At 48.2% G+C, this 20,510-nt stretch overlaps 2 protein-coding genes across 3 annotated transcripts in view; one reads left to right on the top strand and one right to left on the bottom strand.

The window, feature by feature from the left end:
• Nucleotides 1-14,470, top strand: part of XRN2 (5'-3' exoribonuclease 2) — a 46,980-nt gene extending 32,510 nt beyond the window's left edge. Inside the window, exons 25-27 of one of the 2 annotated variants that reach the window (XM_031603366.2) lie at nucleotides 4,676-4,736; nucleotides 9,469-9,610; nucleotides 13,250-14,470. In XM_031603366.2, the coding sequence (XP_031459226.2) occupies nucleotides 4,676-4,736; nucleotides 9,469-9,610; nucleotides 13,250-13,312 (266 nt within the window). In that variant the 3' untranslated portion in view covers nucleotides 13,313-14,470. The remainder of the gene's footprint in view (nucleotides 1-4,675; nucleotides 4,737-9,468; nucleotides 9,611-13,249) is intronic. The other variant, XM_031603365.2, reaches the window with a different exon arrangement.
• Nucleotides 14,471-15,169: 699 nt separating this feature from the next.
• Nucleotides 15,170-16,999, bottom strand: NKX2-4 (NK2 homeobox 4). The gene is made up of 2 exons (XM_031603373.2): nucleotides 16,531-16,999; nucleotides 15,170-16,433 (listed from the first exon to the last, which is right to left on the bottom strand). Exons 1-2 carry the CDS (start codon nucleotides 16,895-16,897, stop codon nucleotides 15,787-15,789), a joined length of 1,014 nt encoding a protein of 337 aa, XP_031459233.1. The 5' UTR covers nucleotides 16,898-16,999; the 3' UTR covers nucleotides 15,170-15,786.
• Nucleotides 17,000-20,510: the final 3,511 nt, after the last annotated feature.

The raw sequence follows: 20,510 nt of genomic DNA, 5'->3' as shown, positions 1-20,510 counted from the left end.
ATATCCAGCCTGAATCTTCCCTGGCACAGCTCGAAACCATTCCCTCTAGTCCTATCACCAGTTACACAAGAGAAGAGGCTGACCCCCAGCTCGCTACAACCTCCCTTCAGGTAGTTATAGAGAGCAGTAAGGTCTCCCCTGAGCCTCCTCTTCTCCAGACTGAACAATCCCAGCTCCCTCAGCCGCTCCTCATAAGGCCTGTGCTCCAGACCCCTCACCAGCTTTGTTGCCCTTCTTTGGACACGCTCCAGGGCCTCAACGTCTTTCTTGCAGTGAGGGGCCCAGAACTGGACACAGTACTCAAGGTGCGGCCTCACCAGAGCTGAGTACAGGGGGACAATTACTTCCCTACTCCTGCTGGTCACACTACTTCTGATACAAGCCAGGATGCCATTGGCCTTCTTGGCCACCCAGGCACACTGCTGGCTCATGTTTAGCCAAGCGTCAACCAACACCCCCAGGTCCATTTCCTCTACCCAGTCTTCTAGCCACTCCGCCCCAAGCCTGTAGCGTTGCTTGGGGTTGCTGTGGCCAAAGTGTAGGACCCGGCATTTGGTCTTATTAAACCTCATCCCATTGGCTTCAGCCCAGCTATCCAGCCTGTCCACATCCCTCTATAGGGCCTGGCTACCTCCAGGCAGATCGACACTTCCAGCCAACTTGGTGTCATCTGCAAACTTTCTGAGGGTGCACTCAATGCCCTCATCCAGGTCATCAATAAAAATATTGAAAAGGACAGGCCCCAGCACCGACCCCTGTGGAACACCACTTGTGACCGGTCGCCAGCTGCATTTAGCTCCATTGACCACCACTCTCTGGGCCCGGCGCTCCAGCCAGTTTCTTACCCAGCCAAGAGTGTACCTGTCCAAGCCACGGGCTGCCAGCTTCTGCAGGAGAATACTGTGTCAAAGGCCTTGCTGAAGTCTAGGTAGACTACATCAACAGCCTTTCCCTCATCCACCAGGCGGGTCACTAGATCATAGAAGGAGATCAGGTTGGTCAAGCAGGACCTGCCCTTCGTGAACCCATGCTGGCTAGGCCTGATCCCCCGGTAGTCCCGCACTTGCCGCGTGATCTCCCTCAAGACAATCTGTTCCATAACCTTCCCTGGCACCGAGGTCAGGCTAACAGGCCTGTAGTTCCCTGGGTCCTCCTTACGGCCCTTCTTGTAGATGGGAGTCACATTGGCAAGCCTCCAGTCTTCTGCTACTTCACCAGTCAACAAGGAGCACTGATAGATGATGGAAAGCGGCTCGGCTGTCACCTCCGCCAGCTCCCTCAGAAATATCTTTAGTTATCATAACCTGTGCTGAGATCAGTTTATGTTCATGCTGAAGGGATGTTTTTGCAATTGGGACTACACCCGTGTACTGTTCCTTGTCATGGATTGCAAACTGTTGACGTGGGAGCACATCAGCATCTCTCTGTATCCTGCTTTAGTACGTGGCAGTCATCTTTTTGAACAGGCACATGTGGACAGAATTAGGTAAGGCTTATGTCTCCTTGCCACCAATTTCAACCAGACAGAGTTGTGTGTAGGAGTACCAAAAGGTATTCCTGAATAGCAGAGCACAGCTATCTCCTTGTCTTTGCAGCCACACCTTTCAGTCCAAGCTCAAATGCTGCTATCAAAGGGCAGATTTCTTCAACCAAAAAACCAAATTACAAGGCATTGAGAAGGTGTAAGCAGAATTTTCTTACTGGGGCATATTGTCTTGTGTCAGAATGGTGTTCATCAGCTACGTCCTTGTGAGGGTGTAAAAGACAAAATGTGAAAGAACACCTGTATGATATAGAATAACTGGATTGGGAAGCTTTCTGAAAATGCACATTCATTCATTCTGGAAAAACGAGCACTGATGTGGTTATAATGCCCACTCCTTATGGGCTTGATGCAAAGCAACTTTTACATATAACATTTTTATATGTGTGATGAAGAAAAATTAGACTCTCGAAGGGCAATGCGGTCAAGCAAAGTGCCACCTCTCCTTCAAGGGCCTGCAGTGGGTGTTCCTGACTGCTGTTCTCTGATTTGACTTTGATGTGCCAATTTTCAGCTGATGAATAATTGTCTGTGCTGATAACTTGGGGAGTCAAGTGTGGAATGGTAGCACTCTGTGAATGCCATATTTGGTTTCTGCAACACAAAGTATCTGATTTATGACTTCCATTTCAGTCAGTAAACTTGTCGATTAGCTGCATTTGAAAAGTGATTTTGATTAGTGCAATCAGTAAACAGAAAATCTCATCTTTGATTGCCACACTGATTAGATAAATTGTTACTTGAGGAGCTGCTGAGGAAGGAGGTTTATTTGGCCTTATAGCTCTAGGAAATGCCTCTGTTTTGAAGACTAAATAAAATATTAATTGTCGTTTCTCTTCCAGTTCTGTCGCTTTTTGAAGTGTAATTTACTGTTCCAAGCTTTTTCCCCTTCAAAGACTGTTCTCTGCCAGAGCCATACAAATGAACAGTAATAAGGTGGCTTTACATGTCTTTATGGTGATTTCATTAAACTCTTTGCAGCTCTAGGGAACTGTTAGATAAAGATGTGCTTACAGCAGGCTAGTGGGGCCTCTTTCAGGTGGAAAAGAAGCAGTTAAGTATGAAAGAAAACTGTAACTAGCCCTTATTCAGGGATCTGTACGAATGGGAAACACCATGCCAGGGCAAGACTGGGGTCTTCTTACTGGAAGTTCATCTTCCAGCAAGCAGCAAGAGAACTGAGCTGCCTCCTCCCACTTCTGTGGTTACTGGTACATTGCAGTGTGACAGAGGCACCTGTGCAAAAGAAGCTATAGCTTGAAAACTACACGGTTTATCAAGGTACGTGGGTCTGTAGGTCTCCTAAACCCCAAACCCAGCAGTCATCCTGGTGGCTGCACGTAAAGAACTAGATGTGCTAGCTACAGGTGGAGGATTTCTAATTGCAAACGTATGTTAGCAGAGCTCAGTTCTGCAGTATTGCATGTTTTTCTGCAGTGCTAGTAGTATTCGGGCTTGGAGATTATTAGAAATGAAAAGTCTTGCTGGGATATTTTTGTTTGAAATGAGGGATGCTTTTGGGCTGTAAGAAATTTATGGTTATATGTAACAAGATCTTAGCTCGAATTTAAAAATAAAAATCTGTAATGATTTCATTTCAGGTGAGGGCTGTAACTTAATTGCTCACTTTCTCCCTCTCTCTCTCACACATACAGTCTCAAAGCCAGCACTACAGTTCTGGGGCTTTCTTGCATTGCACTGATTTTTCTATTCAATAGCAAGCATTGTCACTAAAGTATCGTGTTTGTCCAGCCTGCTTATGCTTGTGAAAACCCTTGCAATTCTCATAGGCTTAATCAGTGTAAGTGTGTCATACATCCATCTCTGTGGTCCTTGTGCTGCGTTAGGTAGGAGATAACCACTTCTACCTGATTATAAGCATCAGTTGGTAACAGTATGCACCTCTGTATGTATGTATTCAGACATACAATATATTTACATATAAAATATGTAAACACTGACTGTGTTCCTTGGCCGGGGGGGATTAGCTGTGGCTATAGGTGGCCAGACACAAACGACGGAGCTGCTGGGCGTCGCAATTGATTTCCACTGACCCAAGTGTGTGTTATCTTCAGTAAGGCCTGCCCACACTGTGTGCTGAGCTCTCAAGTGCTGCCGTGAAAGCTTTCTGTTCAGGTCAGGCCATTAAAGCACGCAGACAATCCAGCCAGAGTTAGGAGAGAGGCACAGATCTCCCTCTATCTATTTCTCCCCGTTTCTTTCAAACGATCGCAGGGCTTTAGTGTACTTGAATATTGGTGGTTTAACAGGGTTTTACTGTCCCATCATAGCATATCCATTAGTCAGCTTCTGGAACCAGCTGTTAAAATTAGGTCACACTTAAACACCATTGAAAAGAATCAAAGGTGTCACTGAAACTGAAGCTTTTGGTTGCTACACAATTTGAGTGTTGTGACCTGACCGGGGAGCTATTGATGAGCTGTTTCTTTCATCCTGTTTACTGACCAGTTTATTTAGAAGAACAACAACCATTTAATTGCGTGTCCTGTTAAAGCAATGTTGTTACTGCTACGTCTTTGTAAAGAGGTGGTTTGGGTAGAGGACACAATTGAGAAGTGGGTGGTCCTCTTCATTCCAGTTTCTTATAACTGCAGGGCTGTGTCTTTGGCCAAAAGATTTAACTCAATCTAATTATATGATCTGAGAGATCATTAATAGATTTAATTAATAGACTTGTAAATGTCTTAAATATCTCACCTACGTGTACTTCTAAGATCTCAGAATCCTAAGCTTAGATGTATTTATACATATGTTAATGCGGAGTTCTTTCATATAATGTAGTGACAAACATACTTGTGGAAAAACATTCGAGTCTTCAGTTCTACAGCAACAGACTTGGTTTTGCATTTTGAAATGTTAGACACCTGTGTTCAAGCATTAAATTAATTCCTGTAACTTGAAGCTTATTTTAAAAGGTTGCCTTTCATTAGCATTAAACTTGTCGTGGACCAACATAAAGGAAATCCAGCAAAACCAGCAGTGGTAACCAAAGAAGAATTAGTGATGTGTATTTTGTGGTCTATCTAGTTGAAGAACGCATGATGCAGGATAGAAATCAGAGCATGGCTCTTGTAAGTATATTTACTCTTAACTTCTTGTTTTGCCCTATAGATCTTAGACCCCAGGAGTCTTGGCGAGGCCCTACACCCTTGTTTCAACAAGCACCACAAAGGTAAGGCAGGTGGCACTGATGTTTTGTAAAGCGTGGTTAAAAGCATGTACTTGTTTCTGTTTGGCTTTCACAACATCTTTACCTCTTTGTTTTGAACTCTGTTGTTTAAATTTGTTCAAATCATGTTGTGTTTTTTTTTAAAGTTAATTAATGTCCATGATTTATTTATATTTTGTGAGCACACTGCGTGGCGTTCATCCTTTAAAAGGTTTGAGTACTTTGTATTAAAAAAGGAAGGCAAAAACACTTTCCATTAAAAACTCAGACTTGAAAATTAACTTTACTGTTGGTGCTTTGGTACCGTTCTTGGTTCTTTGGCCTTTATCTTATTGAAGCTTTTGAGATACTATGAAATTGAACACAGAGAGCTTAAAACTGCATTAGATTTTGGACAGGCTAAACAAATTTCTTTTTAGGAGGGCTGTGGAGCTTAATGAGGCATAACTAATGGTGTTCCACTTTTATCATTTCTGTGCCGCAACCAGAGCATTAGTACAGACCAGCCATTGATTCTTGCTACAAACCTCTTGAAGTCCTAATCAGCTTCTTTGGTACAAGTTTTTCAGGCCTGACAAGCCTATTGTAGGGCAGTGTCACTGTAGGTCAGTAGTTATTAGTTGCCACTGAAAACAGTTTCTTTAACTACTTAAGACTGAACTGAATTAAATGCAGAAGGGACTCAGAGGAGGATTATGGAATCCGCAGTCCAATAAGTGCCATCGAATAGAAGGAATGTGACATGGTTTGATAATAAGGGATGTTTTACATGCGTTCCCTCATTGATAGGTTGTATGCCCTTAAGTCAGGCAGACTTCACAAACTTCAGCATACCTGTGAAAGCTATGAATAATTACATTTGTTTATATTTATGGGGGAACAGGGCTATATGTAAGGTCCTTGAAGTTTCTGCTCCTATTAAGCAGAAGTTTTTTTTTTCCCCCCCGTGTTTTTATTTGCAAATGTTAACCATTGAAAGTATCAGCTTTGGTAGAATTTATTGAGCTCTCTGCAATCACGCTTTCCATGGCAACCGTTTTGATCCCTGTGGAAGTTCAGCTCCCTTGTCCTGTGTTGTGTCAATGGGAAATATTGCATTATAATTGAATGTCACATTACAAACTTTAATATCACTTTGTCTGTGAGAGTTGCTGTTCCCGCACCTTAATTGAATGCAGTCTGTATTGTGTCATTTTGTGAAATATTGCCACGCATCTGTAACTTGTAATTATTTTTTTTTTACACTGCTATGCTTTTGTCATTGGGTCCTTTATTTTTGGAAAGTGAAAGGGTTTCACAATTCACATATAAATAATTCCTTTCAGGCAGAAATTGTTTTGTTTCACACTTGAAATGCGTCTTCTCACATAACTGTCATAGTGGACTGTCTCTATTTAGAATCCTATCATAGGATTGCTGCATGTGATTCTTGCTAATACCTTTAGAAACAATCACGCACCCTCCAGATGCACCATTTTTGCAGATGAGTGGTGCTGCTTGGAAAATGTAATTCTTGCTTTTCTGGCTATTCTCTTTACAAGACTTTCCCCTTCCTGTTTTGTATCTCGTTTGATCATGAAAATCACAGGCTTGCCAGTTGTAGAACTGAGGATAAGTAATTCTGCTGTGGTTTTGGAACGTCTATTTGATTGGAAAAAGGAGGGTGTTCAAAGAGATGCTTTGGGTAATGGTCAAACCTATTGAACTGATCACCTTCTTCCCAAGAGGTTTTCAGCTTCCCAGTGAATTCCTGGTAGCAGCCAGGCTGGCAGCGAGCTCTGGGTGTTACAAAGCTGCTGCTGCATGTGCTGCTGAGGCTGTTCCTGCGTGCTGCTGCTGCTTCAGGTGCTCCAGCAGCAAAAGCTGCAAGGAATTTCTGCTCTCTGCCACTTCGACTCCCAGGAAGAAAGCAGCAGAGGGAGAGGCCAGCCCCTGCTCCAGCCTTTTCAGATGAAGTGGGTTGGCAGCAGGCTACGATATCCTTGATCAAGCAAAGGATAAGCAAGGAGCCTGTCCCTGACAGTAAAGCTTTGAGCCTTTGTGCTGTTTCTGGGATAGAGTAGTGCAGCTGGTGCTAAACTGGCTCTTGTTTCATAGGCCTCTGGGAGGGGGTGGAAATCAGTAGTGTAAAGCTTTTTCCTCATAATCCAGACGATCTCGTGTCCAGCGTAAGATTTCTTCTTACATAAAGCTTCCTGACACGGTGTGTTAGCTATTCAGTACATAGATGTGTTAGCTTAATTCTGAGTCAGCACAACTCTGGGCACTGCATTTGAATAACTGCCAGTGGGAATCTATGTGATATTCCAAATAGCACACGTTTTTTGTTACCCCTGGGGAAATAGCTTTGCTATCTTTGCCCTTAGGTTGCACCCATTAATGCAGTCATTGGAGGAGCATGAAGTTGACTGCCATGAACCATATAGGTTGCAGAGTTGTTTAGCAGATGATAATCTAAGAAGTTGTTTGATTACAAATAGTAGATAGCTCGGTGAATTAAGAGCAGCAGAAAAGGTTTAAACTATTTTTGTAGCTTGAAGATCAGAATATGCACTACAGCATATCTTTTCCTACCAGGTTTATCCCTGGGTTTATTCTCTGGGCAGCACTGGTCTGGTGGTTGGTGACCCTGCACATAGCAGGGGGTTGAAACTAGATGAGCACTGTGGTCCTTTTCAACCCAGGCCATTCTGTGATTCTGTGATCCCCTGGAATACATGATAGTTACTACTGATTATTATCAGTTTCACACCTTGAGAAGGACTCAAAACCGAGATGCTGTATGTCCTGATAATAAACATCACTTCATAAAAGTGTGACATTTAAATTCTATGCAAAATGCATGTTAATGTCAGATGAAATTTGCTTTGAACTTTCAGGTGTATGACACAACTTTTGACCTGCAATCCTCAGGGCTGAGGGTATTTCTCGCAAAGACATTGACAAGGCTATAGAAACTGAATGATGAGCTGCAGAACTGGGGTTATGTGGGTAATCCAGTGGATTTTTCCGTAAGGCAGAACAGTATGTTCTTCCTGAAGAGCCTGCTGTCTTCTAGGAACAATAGCAAAATGAAGTTAGTATTCAAAACCCTTAATCAAAAGGAACATCCTTGGTACAATGCTGATTTTGAGTGTTTAGGAAGTACAGTGTGCTATTAACTCAGGAGATGATACTGCTCTTCCTACTGAATACTTCAGATAACACTGCATTTTCTAGGCAACTCTGAAGCTAAAAATAAAGCTGCCTATTGCCATTTAGCTTTTGTGCAAATTCCTTTTTAGTACGTTTATTGCACATCGTGTTTACCTGTTGCATATTTATCAGATAAGACCAATCATTGTATAAATAGGTATTATTTGAATAGGTATTATTTGTTTCATTTTGGGAGATGATAGGAGTTTCTATGCCACATCAAACTTGGCCTCTGCTCCAGTAGGTGAAATTGTTTCCCAGTTCTCCTGGCATTGCTTCCCCACTTATTCAAGCAGTGTTTGCCTCCCATGGTAGAGCTCTGCTCCCATCAGAGCATCCTCCTATTCGGGACAGCCTCTTTCCTGAAGTCACACAACCTCCTTAAGCTGTGTGTGATTGACAGTGTGTATCAGATTGAGTCCCTGTGTCAGGTTGTTTGGCCAGAGCCAAAGTCCCACCAATGTACTCCAACAAATCTAGGGGAAGACTCTTGGAAGATATGCACTGTAAGTCAGTTAAGAAGTGCAACAGGTAAATGTGAGATGTGGTACTTGTGCTCACTGTGCTCCTATTTCTGTCTCTGTGCTTAACTGGCTCTCTTGAACGTGGGTCATAAAAGATTAACTGTCTCAGCTAGCCAATATTTTCTCATTACAACAACATATTGCAGTGCAAAACGTAACTGCTATGAATTCTGTGAGCAGTTGTACCCTTACCAGTGTTTAGCTCTGAAGACTATATCATGGCTGTATCATTTTTCTAAATATTTTTAATCAAACAATGATTGGATGTATTATACCTGTTGCTTTATAATTGTAATGTTAGAATAGGTACTTGAAGGCAATTAAAACATTTCTTGCTGTTAGTAATCTAGGATGGCAAACTGGGTTATAATGGATGTTGAATTTGCGTTCCCATATAAACTGTACACCAAATGTCAGTCAGTCCATGCCAATTAGTGCTTATGTTGCTAGGTCACCGTGGTCAATTGAAAACGGCATCAATAGAACTTGAAAAGGTTTCTTCCCGATCAGACCTTCTGACATATTGAGCAGAATAATGGATGGGAAAAAGCAGCCAAGGCCCCTACCCTAGATTCAGAATACTCACAGTAAGAATTCATTTGCAACCTGCAATTAACAAGAAAGAATGGACTCCCAGAAAGAGCCTGGACATTTAGAAAAGAAAGCCTCATTCTCCCGTATTGCACATGTTTACTCTTTGGACGGTGCGTTACGTTTAGCTAGCTTGGTGATATCTGGGTTTTAATCGATGGTCAGGATTGCTGCAGATGAATTGGCAAATTTGCTCCTAGAATAAAAACTGGACAGAATCCATTCAAGGAATATATTTTGGAATATCTAGTTTGTGAAGTCTGAGTTTGTCGTTGGTGGCAGTGTGTGCTTCTGTAGCTTTCAAGCGTGAGGAAAGAAACAGTGAGCAAACGTGAGGCAAATGGTAGCACGTATCAAACAACAGCACAGCAACGTGCGTTTTGTAGCACAGAACTTTTGAGCTCATGCTTTCTTCTCTATTCCAGAACTGCTGGGGCCGCCCCGCTGCTCGCCTGGAACCGCATGCTGCCAGCCCAAAGTCAGTACCCACCGGGCCAGTACCAGGGGCTGGGTGGGCCCATGAACTACCCACAGAGACCTGAGGATCGGATGGACCGGGGGAGGCAGGTATGGAAATGCTGTCTGCAAGTCTTCTCGGTGTGTGGCTGCAGGGGGTGGGCTTCCTCTGCTGCTTTTAGTCCGGTGGCTGTGCCACCAGTGCAAGCACTGACAAATAAGCCTCCCTACCCTGCCCAGCCTCTCTGTGTGTGCTTGTGGCACGAGGCCCACGCCATCACTGTGAGTTTCATTAAAACCAGATCAAGCGTCTTACCAAGTCACACACCTCTTGCAGCTTGAGAAAATAGAATCTGAAGGCAAGCATTTCAACCAGAGCCTTCCCGTTCTGTAAGGAAACATACAAAATCTACGTGCTTTGGAGATGGAAGGATGTCTCCTTGCTGTGTGTTTAAACTGTAGGTTCTTACAACTTGACTTTTTTTTTGCCCCCTCAAATGCTTACTGGCTGAATCTATTTAAATGTCAGACTCTCAGAGTAAGAAGCATCTATGAAGGTACGCTTGGAAATAAGTTTGTGTGGCTAAACGAAAACAAGCAAACATGGTAGGAGAACATCCAAAATTGTAGGTGGTTTTTATCATCAGTTTACGAAAATGCAACAGAACAGAAAGGCCTGAAAGCAGCAGGTTGTTTTGCTGATGTGTTCTTTTTGTGTGCATTCCCAGTAAAAACCTAGTCTGCATATTCTCTTATGCTAGGAACTTGGGCATTTGCAGTGCTATTCACTAGCTTAAAATACTTTTCAGATGTTTATATTAAACTTCATGTTCTGGTACTGTTTTTGTGAATTGGAACTGTTACTCAGTTGTGGGAAGGCTGCTGGCCAGTAGTGGGGAAAGAGAAAGAAAGGTACTCAGCTGCTCAGTAACTATTTCCCAGCCCTTTAATATTGCAAACAAGGCACAAACCCTTTGAAATTTGCCTTCTGTTGGGACTTGCTTCTTCCCTACATCTTAAAAATGTACTCCAGTCAAGTCACACTTCAGTATATGCTCTTAGTTTTCCTTGTGACCATCCCAGCCTGCAAGCATTTGTTGCACAGTATGACACATAGTCAGATTTGATGTTTGATTCCTAGGGCTGTTCCCCTTGTGCTTCCAGTAGTGATTTTTCTCTTAGGTCTGAATTCTGTCCTGCAGTCTGTTGGATAACATCCTAGTCTCCTTTGCTTACACAGCAGGAGCTGCAAGCACAATCCATTTAATACATAATGTACTTGAAAGTCTTACATTTTTTGCCACTTCTGGTTCTTTGTCCACTTCATATTTTTCTTTTCTATTCCGACTGGGAGACTCAGGTAGCAGAATCCATCACAACCACTTTGCACTGTGACATCGTTAGCTCTGAGTTTTCTAAAGCAGTTAATACAATAAAGACACGTACTGTCAAATCCAGTTTGTAACAGAAGAGCCTTTGGCCTTTGCTGGGGAAGCTTTTTGCAGAGTGCCATGTGCTTCTGTCACCAGTTCAGCTTGTCAGGACCGGAGCCCAGCAGAAACAGCCTGCGAGCCACTAATACCGTTCTCAGCATTGTCCCTGGGCTGCAGGATTACATCTTGCTGCTGAAAAGATCTATAGCCAACAAGCAGCCTGCCCCACTGCTCCCAACTCTTCAACTCGTGTTTGGCTGAACCCTTGTTAGCAGCGGTGAGATCTCCCTTCTTTCCACACCTCCCCCCATCTCCTTACCTGAAGCATTTTTAGTGCAGAGGAGGCTTTTAAGACTGGAGGAAGAACTGTCTCCAGCTCATTCAGCTGTAGTGCTTAGTATTGCAGCAGGAAATGAGGAAAAGAGAGGCAAGTACGCCATGCACTCTGGCTTTGAGTATGCAGAGGAGGCATGGCCAGTGCTAATCCTTCCAGCACAGGTTTCACTGCAAGCAAAATTAGACAGCGTGGATCTTTATCACATTAGTCTTAGTAGGGAAATGGTGTCCAGGAGCTGAATCTTGCATTTTTGTGAAAGAAGTCAGTACTTCAACTAGTTTATTCCCAACCTTGAGTCTTTGTGAATAACAGTTGCTGCCAGGCAGCACAGAAGCGGACAGGAATTGTTTTAGAGCAGGGTGGGATGGGGATCAGTGCCTGTTTGGAAGGTTGGAACTGAGATCTCAGAGCACTGTGGGCACCTACATGTGCAGTGGTATACAACCTCTGCAGCTCTACAGCTGCTTGCTGCCCCAGTGGTGAAATAGGAGGCAGGATGGCAGCCATGCCTTTCAGTTTTGTTGTTTTGTTTTTTTTTTTTTACGTTATTTTTGAATGAACTTTCAGATGTAATTATTTCCTTGGGGCTGATGGCAATGAAGTAAAATTAGCCTCTACCTAAAAAGGTTTAGGATGCGAAACCAATAATTGAATCTAGCATTGCTGCCTGCACATCTCAAAGCTTTAAAGCCCTGAAAAGGGATTCAAGTGGAAGCGGTGACACAGAGCAGCATAAATAATCATCTTTGGTCCCTTTCACCTCTGAATTCTTTTTTTACAGCATCCAGAACATGGCGTGAAGAGGTTAATAAACACGCTGCTGCAAAGTGCTTACAAAATTAATGCAACTGCCACGGATAGGGGCTGCTCAGGGGTGGTGCACATTCCCTGTGCCAGAGAAATAAAGCATAAACGTGGTCGTGGAGCTGCTTGACATCCTGATTTTTAGGATGAACGTAACTGAACGTCCAGATAAATGCCTTGTGTAGCTGTTAAGAGCCCTCCTGAACCATGCTTGGGCACAAACAGAGCTTTCTGCTCTTTGTGCAACTGGAAGGATTTCTCAGGGGTTGCAGGCAACTCAGCTTGTTTATTTGTTGGGCATTGTATTGATTGTGATTAAAAACAAACCCGAGATCCTCCTAAAACAGCACATTCTGCACATCTCTCTTCAGATCCCGCTTAAAAACAGGGTGTAAAAGAAAATGTTTTCTGTTCAAGTCTATTTGCTTGCCTGCCACAAACACGTGGAGCAAAGCCCTCTGGCTTTTCAGTTCCAGCAGCTATCTCCGTTCCCGGGTAAAGATGGTTTTCTCTTTTAAAGAACAAAACGAAGCCTCTTCATCACCCCTTGGTCCCCCTTCCCTCCCCCAGGAAAAGCCAACAAAAACCCCGTGGCTGCCAACAGAATGAACTTTGTGGGCTCTGCAGCGCATCAGGATTTTAAATCGTTTGAAATGCTTCAAGGACACTTTAACCTTTTTTACCATATTTTTTTTTTTTTCCAGCAGCTTTTTTTTTTTTTTCCCCTCATGTAGTGTATAAAAGGCTTGATCTCGAAGACAAAACATGCCTTAATTTGTGCTGAGTCTCAGTGTGAGATTTTGGGATACTTCGCCTGGTATTAAAAGCAAACAAGTGCTGACAAACGCTTCTGTAACAAAACCAAATGGTTTTCATTTTTTGTTTTCAATTGTCCCTCAGGACCAACGGCTGACTCTCTTTAGCTTCAGCTCGCATACAGCTCCAGCAGAAAAGGAGCCATTTATTGAGCAGCATTGCTTCTGCTGGGGCATGGATGCTGCATGGATCTGCCCTCCTTGAGCGGAGGCTGAAGCTGTGCTGAGAGCGGCTGCGGTGCGGTGCCTTTCTGTGCTGAGGATGCATTGTTTCATTGCTGTAGGGGCGCCTGGAGCCCCGCTAACTTGTTTGCTGTGCTGTTAATCCAAAAAATAAATGCTTGCTTTTGTTTGTTTGTAGGCATACGGCCCCGGGAGGCCCTACCTGCTGCCCCCACCCTCGGGAAGATACAGCTGGAATTAGCTCTGCTCTCCCAAGCCTGGAAAACGTCCGGTTTTTGGTTCTGTTTTTATTAACTGGGGGAGGGAAGGGGAAGAAATGAAATTATTCAGAAACCTCCCTGTAGTTTTTAAACTCTGCTTGTTTTACATGTGTACATTTCTTACCGAACCGATTATGTTTTGTCGCTGCGAACCACGAGTTCACCCCGATCTGCAAAGCTGTGAGCCGAGGTGGGAGAGCTGTTTTGTCCTCATGGCATCCCCAAGCTGTGCCGCACAGCGCCTGTCAATGCGAGCTGCAGCCACCCTCTACTTCACACACAAGAGCCTGAAAACAGACACGGAGTTGGAAAGAATGCATAGAAATCAGATTTGATGAACTCGGGGAGGACGCAGCGGGCAGCATGGAGCGCACTGGGGTTAAGGACGTGTCCAGCAGTGCTGCTCTGCTGCTGCTTTGGATTTCTCATAGAGGAAAACAGGAGATTTTTGGACTTTGAAGCAGAACGTTTCCACTTCTGCAGCTTGTTGCCTGTTTTTTGACTTGGTTTTTGTAACACAAACAAGCACGGAAGGTGTATCAGTCTGTTTTGATATATAATTTAAAATAGCTGCCCTGTATGGAGTTTCCATTCATTTTTAGTACTCTTTCTAGGGGTTTTCCATGTGAGTGTACCAAATCAGTAAATATTTTTATTTGCTTTATAAAGTGGCTTTTGAAATTCGCCGCGCTACCCCGTGCTTTATTTCTCCCCTTTGTATTTCTGTATGCACACAGTTGACATTAATTACTGCAGCCTCTACCACAGCATTTCAAAGCTCTGTTTAACCAAAACCTGAGCATGTTTCTGCTGCCATGGAGTGTCCAGGTAGAACTGCTGTAGCGCCTCTTGCTCGTGCTCCTAAGGTTTGCACACACAACTGTAAGAGCCAGCATTGCTTCGGCCATCTCCTGTGAGTGTTTTTGCATCATCTCTCTGTTTAGGCCCACACCTCAATTGCCAGCAGTGGGGCAAAAGCCTCGAGCCCTGTGACCTTGGAGGATGAAACCATGTTCTTTATTTACAAGTGATGGAGATTGGTGTAATATCCTTCATTGCAATGCTACTGCCGTTCTACCTGAAGCTGGCAAATGCTGTCAGTGCTCCCCCGTGCCCTTCTCCCACTCCCATAAAAATACATTGGTCTCCAAAAGTAATTTTGGAGCAGAATAAAACCAATAAGTGTGGCTTTTCATGCAAGAGCATGGTGGGAGGGAGGCTGGTGCAAGGAGCTGCTGCTTGCCCTACTGACGCCGCTCCTGGCTTTGAACCCAGGGTGCAGACATGCCCTTGTCCCTCACTCATTTCTGGGGTAAGGGGAGGAAACTTAGGGTGAAAGAGCAGCGTCCCCCTGCCCAACTCTTTGCCCCCAGGCTGGCAGCCATGCTTCTCAAAGCTGGCGTTCTCCCTCGGAGCCGGGCAGAGAGCGGTGTGGGTGTCTGCATGGGCACAGCATCCCCTTCACTCCTGCGTGGGGAGCAGGAGCCCTAAATCTATTCCACCCCTAAAACCGTTCCAACAGCAGAACAACCCCAGATAGCATCACGGAACGAAATCCCAGCGCGGTTTTGCAGGAGGGAAGCGGCAGCCACGGGCATGGAGCGGGAAGGAGGCAGCGAGGGTTCAGAACAACGTTTGTCTTTATTGTAAAAAAAAAAAAAGAAGAAAAAAAAAGAGAAAAAGAGAAGGGAAAAATAAATAAATAAATAGAAAGAAATGGAGAAAAGAAAAAGAAATAAAAAGAAAGAAAGAAAGCGGGAGAGAAAAAAAAAATGTAAACGGGAAAAAAAAAAAAAACGCAAAAAAAAAAAACCGGAAAAGTAAAAGGAAAAAAAAAACAAAAAAATTCAGGGGAAAAGGAATAGAAATAAAGGGATGGGGAAACAAAGCAAACAAACAAACGACAACAACAACAAAAAAAAGAAAATCAGAAAAAGGAAGCGGCTCGCACACCGGCACCCGCGGCGCTCCCCGCCCGCCCGCCGTTCGCAGCCCCGAGGCGGCCCGGCGGGGGCTGCCCGCTGCCGTCGGGGGGCTTTCTGTCCATGCGCGAACGTTAATTTCGTAAGCCGTAATTCAGAACAACGAACGCGACTCTTTTTTCCCCCTGGAATACGAGCGTCGAAGCCGACGAGCTCCTCCGGAAAAGTCTCCGCGTCCTCTCGGCGCTGCCGGCGCTCCCCGTCCTGCGGAAGGCAGCGGCCGCTCCCGCCCGCACCGCTCGCCGCCTCCTCGACCTCCGGTTACGACTCAATTTCCCTCCAATCAACCGATAATGAAATCGCACTTCGGGGGCACCCTTCTAAAATTAATTCTGCCGGGCTAAGTTGCGCTTCAGAAGGTTTATTGTTCGCGCTCAGCGGGGCCGCAAGGTACGCGCACGGCGGCTCTCGGGCTCCGCGGGACGGCGGGGCCGGGCTGGGTGCGGACACCCCGAGCCGCCCGCCCCGTCGGATTACCACGTCCTGCCGTAGAGCAGGTTGGGGCTGACCATGCCGCCGTTGTAATCGACGCCGGCCGAGTCCATGGGGGCCAGGGGGGGCACCTGGCCGTGCAGCGACGGCGGGCTGGGCGCCAGCTCCTCCAGGTCCGCCGCCTGCCCCAGCGAGCCGGGGTGCGGGTGGGAGGCGGGCAGCGAGCCCCCGGGGCCGCTGGGGGCCGCGGGCTGCCCGGGAGCCGGGGTGCCGCTGCCCGGCGGCGGGCAGGGCTTGCCGTCCTTCACCAGCACGGGCACGGCGACGCGGCGGGGCGAGGGCTGCTGGCAGAGGCCGCCGGAGCCGTCGGGGTGCAGCTGCTGGGCGGCCGCCTTGTCCTTGGCCTGCCGCTTCATCTTGTAGCGGTGGTTCTGGAACCAGATCTTCACCTGGGTGGGCGTGAGGTGGATGAGGCTGGCCAGGTGCTCCCGCTCCGGCGCCGACAGGTACTTCTGCTGCTTGAAGCGCCGCTCCAGCTCGTAGACCTGCGCCTGCGAGAAGAGCACTCGCCTCTTCCTCCGCGGGGCCGCGTGCAGCGGCACGATGCCCTTGGCTCCCTCGCCGAGGCCGCTCAGGCCGCCCATCCCGGCCACGTTCATCCCCGCCGCCGGGCCCACGAACCTGGAGACTGAGCGGGACGCGCGGCTCAGAGCCGGGGCCGCCCCGTCGGAGCACAGCCGCCCCATCCCGCCGCCCGCCGCCCCTCGCCCCGCGCCCGCACTTACTGCCGGGGTAACGCGGGTCTCCGCCGGCCCCGTACCAGCCGCCGCCCGCCGCCGCGCCGCTCCTCATGCCGTCGGGGTAGGCGGGCAGCTCGCCCACGTTGCCCAGCCCGCCGCCGCAGTACCCCCCGACGGCTCCGTGCGGGAACTGGGAGACGCCGTGCGGCATGTGGTAGGCGGCCGCCCCGGCGGGGCCCGCCACGACGTGCTGCGGGACGGCGGCCGCTGCGGCGCCGGGCACCGCGGGCTGCCTGTAGGGCCCCAGCCCGGCCGCCCCGTCCATGCCGCCGAACTTCTTGTAGCTCTCCTCCATGGGGCTGAGGATGTCGGTGACGGAGAAGGGCGTCGTGTGCTTGGGGCTCAGCGACATGGCGGGGCGGGCCGGGCCCTCCGCTCCCGCCGCCACCGGCGAGCCGTGCGCTGGCGGCTACCAGCCCCTGGGCGCTCGTAGCTCGCCGTTTCTTTTAGCCCGGCGCCAGCTTTACGCCAGACACCGAGGGGCGGAGCGACGGCCCGGAGGGGGACAGCGGCGGCGGGCGGCCCCGTCCCCTCCCCGCCGCCGGGCAGCGCCCCCGCCTCCCGCCGCCGCCCGGCCCCGGCCTCCTCCTCCCGGCATTGTCCCGCGGCCGCCGTCGGGCTCTTAAGCCCGGCCGCCCCGGGGCACGGCCGCAGCAGCTCCTCCGCGGCCCTCGCCCGTAAGTACCCGCGACCCGACGGCGCGGCCCTGACGGAAAACGCCTCTCCCGAAATCCGCGGCGCTCCCGGCGTGGGCGCGGCGGGGACGGGGCCCTGGGGTCGCCGCTCCGTGGGGTCCGGGCCTGGCCGGGGGGAGTTTGGAAGGGCGGTGGACGGTCGGGGATTTGGGATTTCGTTCGCTTTGCAACAATGAAATGCCCCCTCGGGCTGCCGCCGCCGCCGGGCTGGGGCTGCGGAGCCGTCGGGGGAACTGCGGCCGGGGTCCGCTTCCCGTTCCGGGCATCCCGACGGGGCGGCCGTGCCCGCGAGTAGGGGCTGAGCTCTCGGCGTGTCCCCGCGCCGCTACCGACCCTTCCCTGGGTGAGGACGGGCCGCCGGGCAAGGCTCAACCGTATGCAGCCCCTCGACGTGCATCTGGGTGGTCGGTGCAGGATGCTGAGGGCTGCTTCCTCACTGCAGGATGGCCTGGGGGCCGTGGGACCCTTCCCTTCTCTTCTCTTTCCCTTCACGTTCCTCTTACACTTCCCCATCTCTTCTCTTTCCTTTTCCCTTCCCCCAATTTTATTCCCTTTTCCCTTTCCCTTTTTTTTTCCCCTTTCCTTTCCCACTTCCCTTTCTCTTCTCATCCCATCCCATCCTCTCCCCACATCCCTTCTCTGTGGATCCATCCTTTTTCTGATCCCAGTAGTTCAGCACAGACGGAGATGTGCGTGCATTACTTCTCTTGCTAGCTCATCCGTCCCAAACTCTTTATCCCCACCAAGTTTACCTACAAAACTTGGTTCATGTGCAGGTTTTCCAGACTTTAAGCAGAATTCCTGGTGCTCCCGTTAATTTTTTTTTTTTTTCTCGTGCATTTCCTCCCTCTCCACATCCCCAGCCCCACTATCAAAGTGTGGAGGGGACTGGAGAGCCGCAGGGCCCAAACCCTCCTGCCCTAAGGATGTCCTATGGGAACTGCCCTAAGGATGCCTGGCAGGGACAGTGTGGGGACATCTCACAGCTCTGCTGCCAGAACGCACAGCGCTCCCCACAGTGCTGAGCCCCGAAGGATGAGTGCAGCCAGGAGAAATGCACCCCGTTTGCTGCTCCCACCAGGAGCACCCTGGAATTCTTCACTCATTAATAGTATGATTTTTATGTCTATATCTATATAGCTCAACCCCTCAGCATTGTAATGATTTCTTCTGTCATTTCCTAAGCTGCCCATCTCGACTTTACTGAAAGAAAGCGTGTTGGCAAGGGCGGTATGAAGCAGCAGGTCCGGGTTGGAATGCAGTGTTGAGGTGCTTTATCCCTTTGCTGTTTTACTCTTTGCAGCAACCCAACTCGTGCCTTTGTTTCCTCACTCTCCTGTGAGTCGAAATTTTCCAACGGGAAAAAATGTTTTGTTGCTTTAGAATACGTGTGAAAATGAAGATCCAATTGATAAGGCACATTTTCACACCAAAAAAAAAAACCAAAAAAACACCCCAAACCAACCCTTGAAGTCATCCTTAATCATAGAATGTGTATTTTCTAACTGAATTGCTCCGTACCTGGAAGTGAGAAGCAAAACCGGACCGTGCCCTCCCATAACATGGGATGACCGAGCTGCAGAATTCCAGCCAAGTAATTCCAAAGGGAGATTTTCAAAAGGCATTAAAAAAGGAAGTGCGATAAGGCAGGCAATGATAGAGAAGAGCCCACCGAGAAATCCGACGATGGGGTTTTAATTTGGGGGTTATTTCCATAGCTCCCCACTGACACACACAGCGCAGGAGGTCACCACTGCCGATCACTGCAAAGTGCAGGTGTTATTTCAGACCTCGATTTGTCTTTCTGATAATAACGGCTTGGCTTATCTTTCTGCTAATAATGGCATATTTTGGGCGGACGGCGCTCATTTCCACCGCTGAGTTGTTCTTGCTGTTTTAGACTGTGTCTATTACAGTGAAGATACTGACCTTGGCGAGACACAATTGACACAACGCTCGGGGCTGATTTTGGGGGGGCCACGTTTCAATAAGTCTGTATAAATGCTAATTTAGTGCTGCGGCCGCTCGCCTACAAGCAGTAGTTCCCTCCAACTCATCAGCCACAGCCGCCCACTGCCGAGTTACGGCGCTGCGCTCGGGCTGATGGCAGATTGCCTCCGTTCACCTCCTACCAATAATTTGGTAGAGATTAAAAAGGGGCTCAGGAATAGAAGCTGAAGACATTGCTTTCTAAAGACATTTAATTTGATTTAAAAAGAAACGTGGGTTTTCCAGGGTGTTCTGACATCATTTCCCTACAAAGCCCAGGTGTAGCAGCTCTTCCCCCCCGCCCCGTTCAGAGGGAAGGAGTGATGTCTGTCCATCTCCAGCTGCACATGTTGCTCCCACTGCCCACACCAATGTGTCCAGGAGGAATCAGGCCCTTGGGAATTAATTACAGGGCTGGGTGCCTGCTTCCAGTACTGGAGATGGTTTTGTGTTTTTGGGGGAGTTGCTTATAAGGAGATAAAGTCAACAGCAGAGTTGTACGGTGGGGTCCTGGTCTCACCACTCACCCCTGTGACCCCCCCGTGTTGCCTGTCTTTACTTGATGGCAATCACCACTCGATAATTACTTTCTACTGTAGTGACTGTAGGTGTTCCACGTGCCCCTAATTGGAACAAAAGCCGAATGCATTGGACTTCTCAAATCCTTCCTCGAGAGCTGTGCATGCTGAGCAAAGCATTCTGTCAGAGTGTTTTCAGAGTAGTTTGCAGCAGCGGGGCCTTCTCTGTGCCCCTCCGTCCTCGCAATGGGCTGCGTGCCCACCTCTGGCTGGACGCCCACACTGGGTGCTGCGTGCCTCTTGCACCCCGTGGCAGTAACCTGCTCCTCGAGCCGTTTGCCAAGCTGTTAATCTGTTCATTTGGAGGTTGGCCGAAAAAAAAAACCCTTTTCCCATTCTCTGCCGCATCGCTGGGGAAGATGCTGGACAGCTCCGAAGCCCATGGGAAGCGTGCTGAGGGTTGGCAGGGGGTGCGAGCACGGAGATGGGATGCTGATGGCATTAAGGTGGGTTGCCGTGGTTCCAGCTGGAGCTGGTTCTGTGCTCAGCAGAACCCCTCAGGACCAGGCTGGATGCTGTCGGCGCTGTATCCCCACATGCGTGGCTTCTGGCTCAACACCTCCTGGCTGGTTTGCTCTCCTGGTTGGTTTAGAACCATAGAATCATAGAATTGTGGAGGTAGAGAAGACCACTAAGATCATCCAGTCCAACTCCACCTACCCCGCTGTGCCCACTGCCCACGTCCCTCTCTCGCGGCTCTGGG

Source organism: Phasianus colchicus, chromosome 2 (assembly GCF_987193195.1).
Source record: "Phasianus colchicus chromosome 2, bPhaCol1.hap1.1, whole genome shotgun sequence".
Lineage (NCBI taxonomy): Eukaryota > Metazoa > Chordata > Aves > Galliformes > Phasianidae > Phasianus > Phasianus colchicus.
This window is presented reverse-complemented; position numbering and strand designations above follow the sequence as displayed.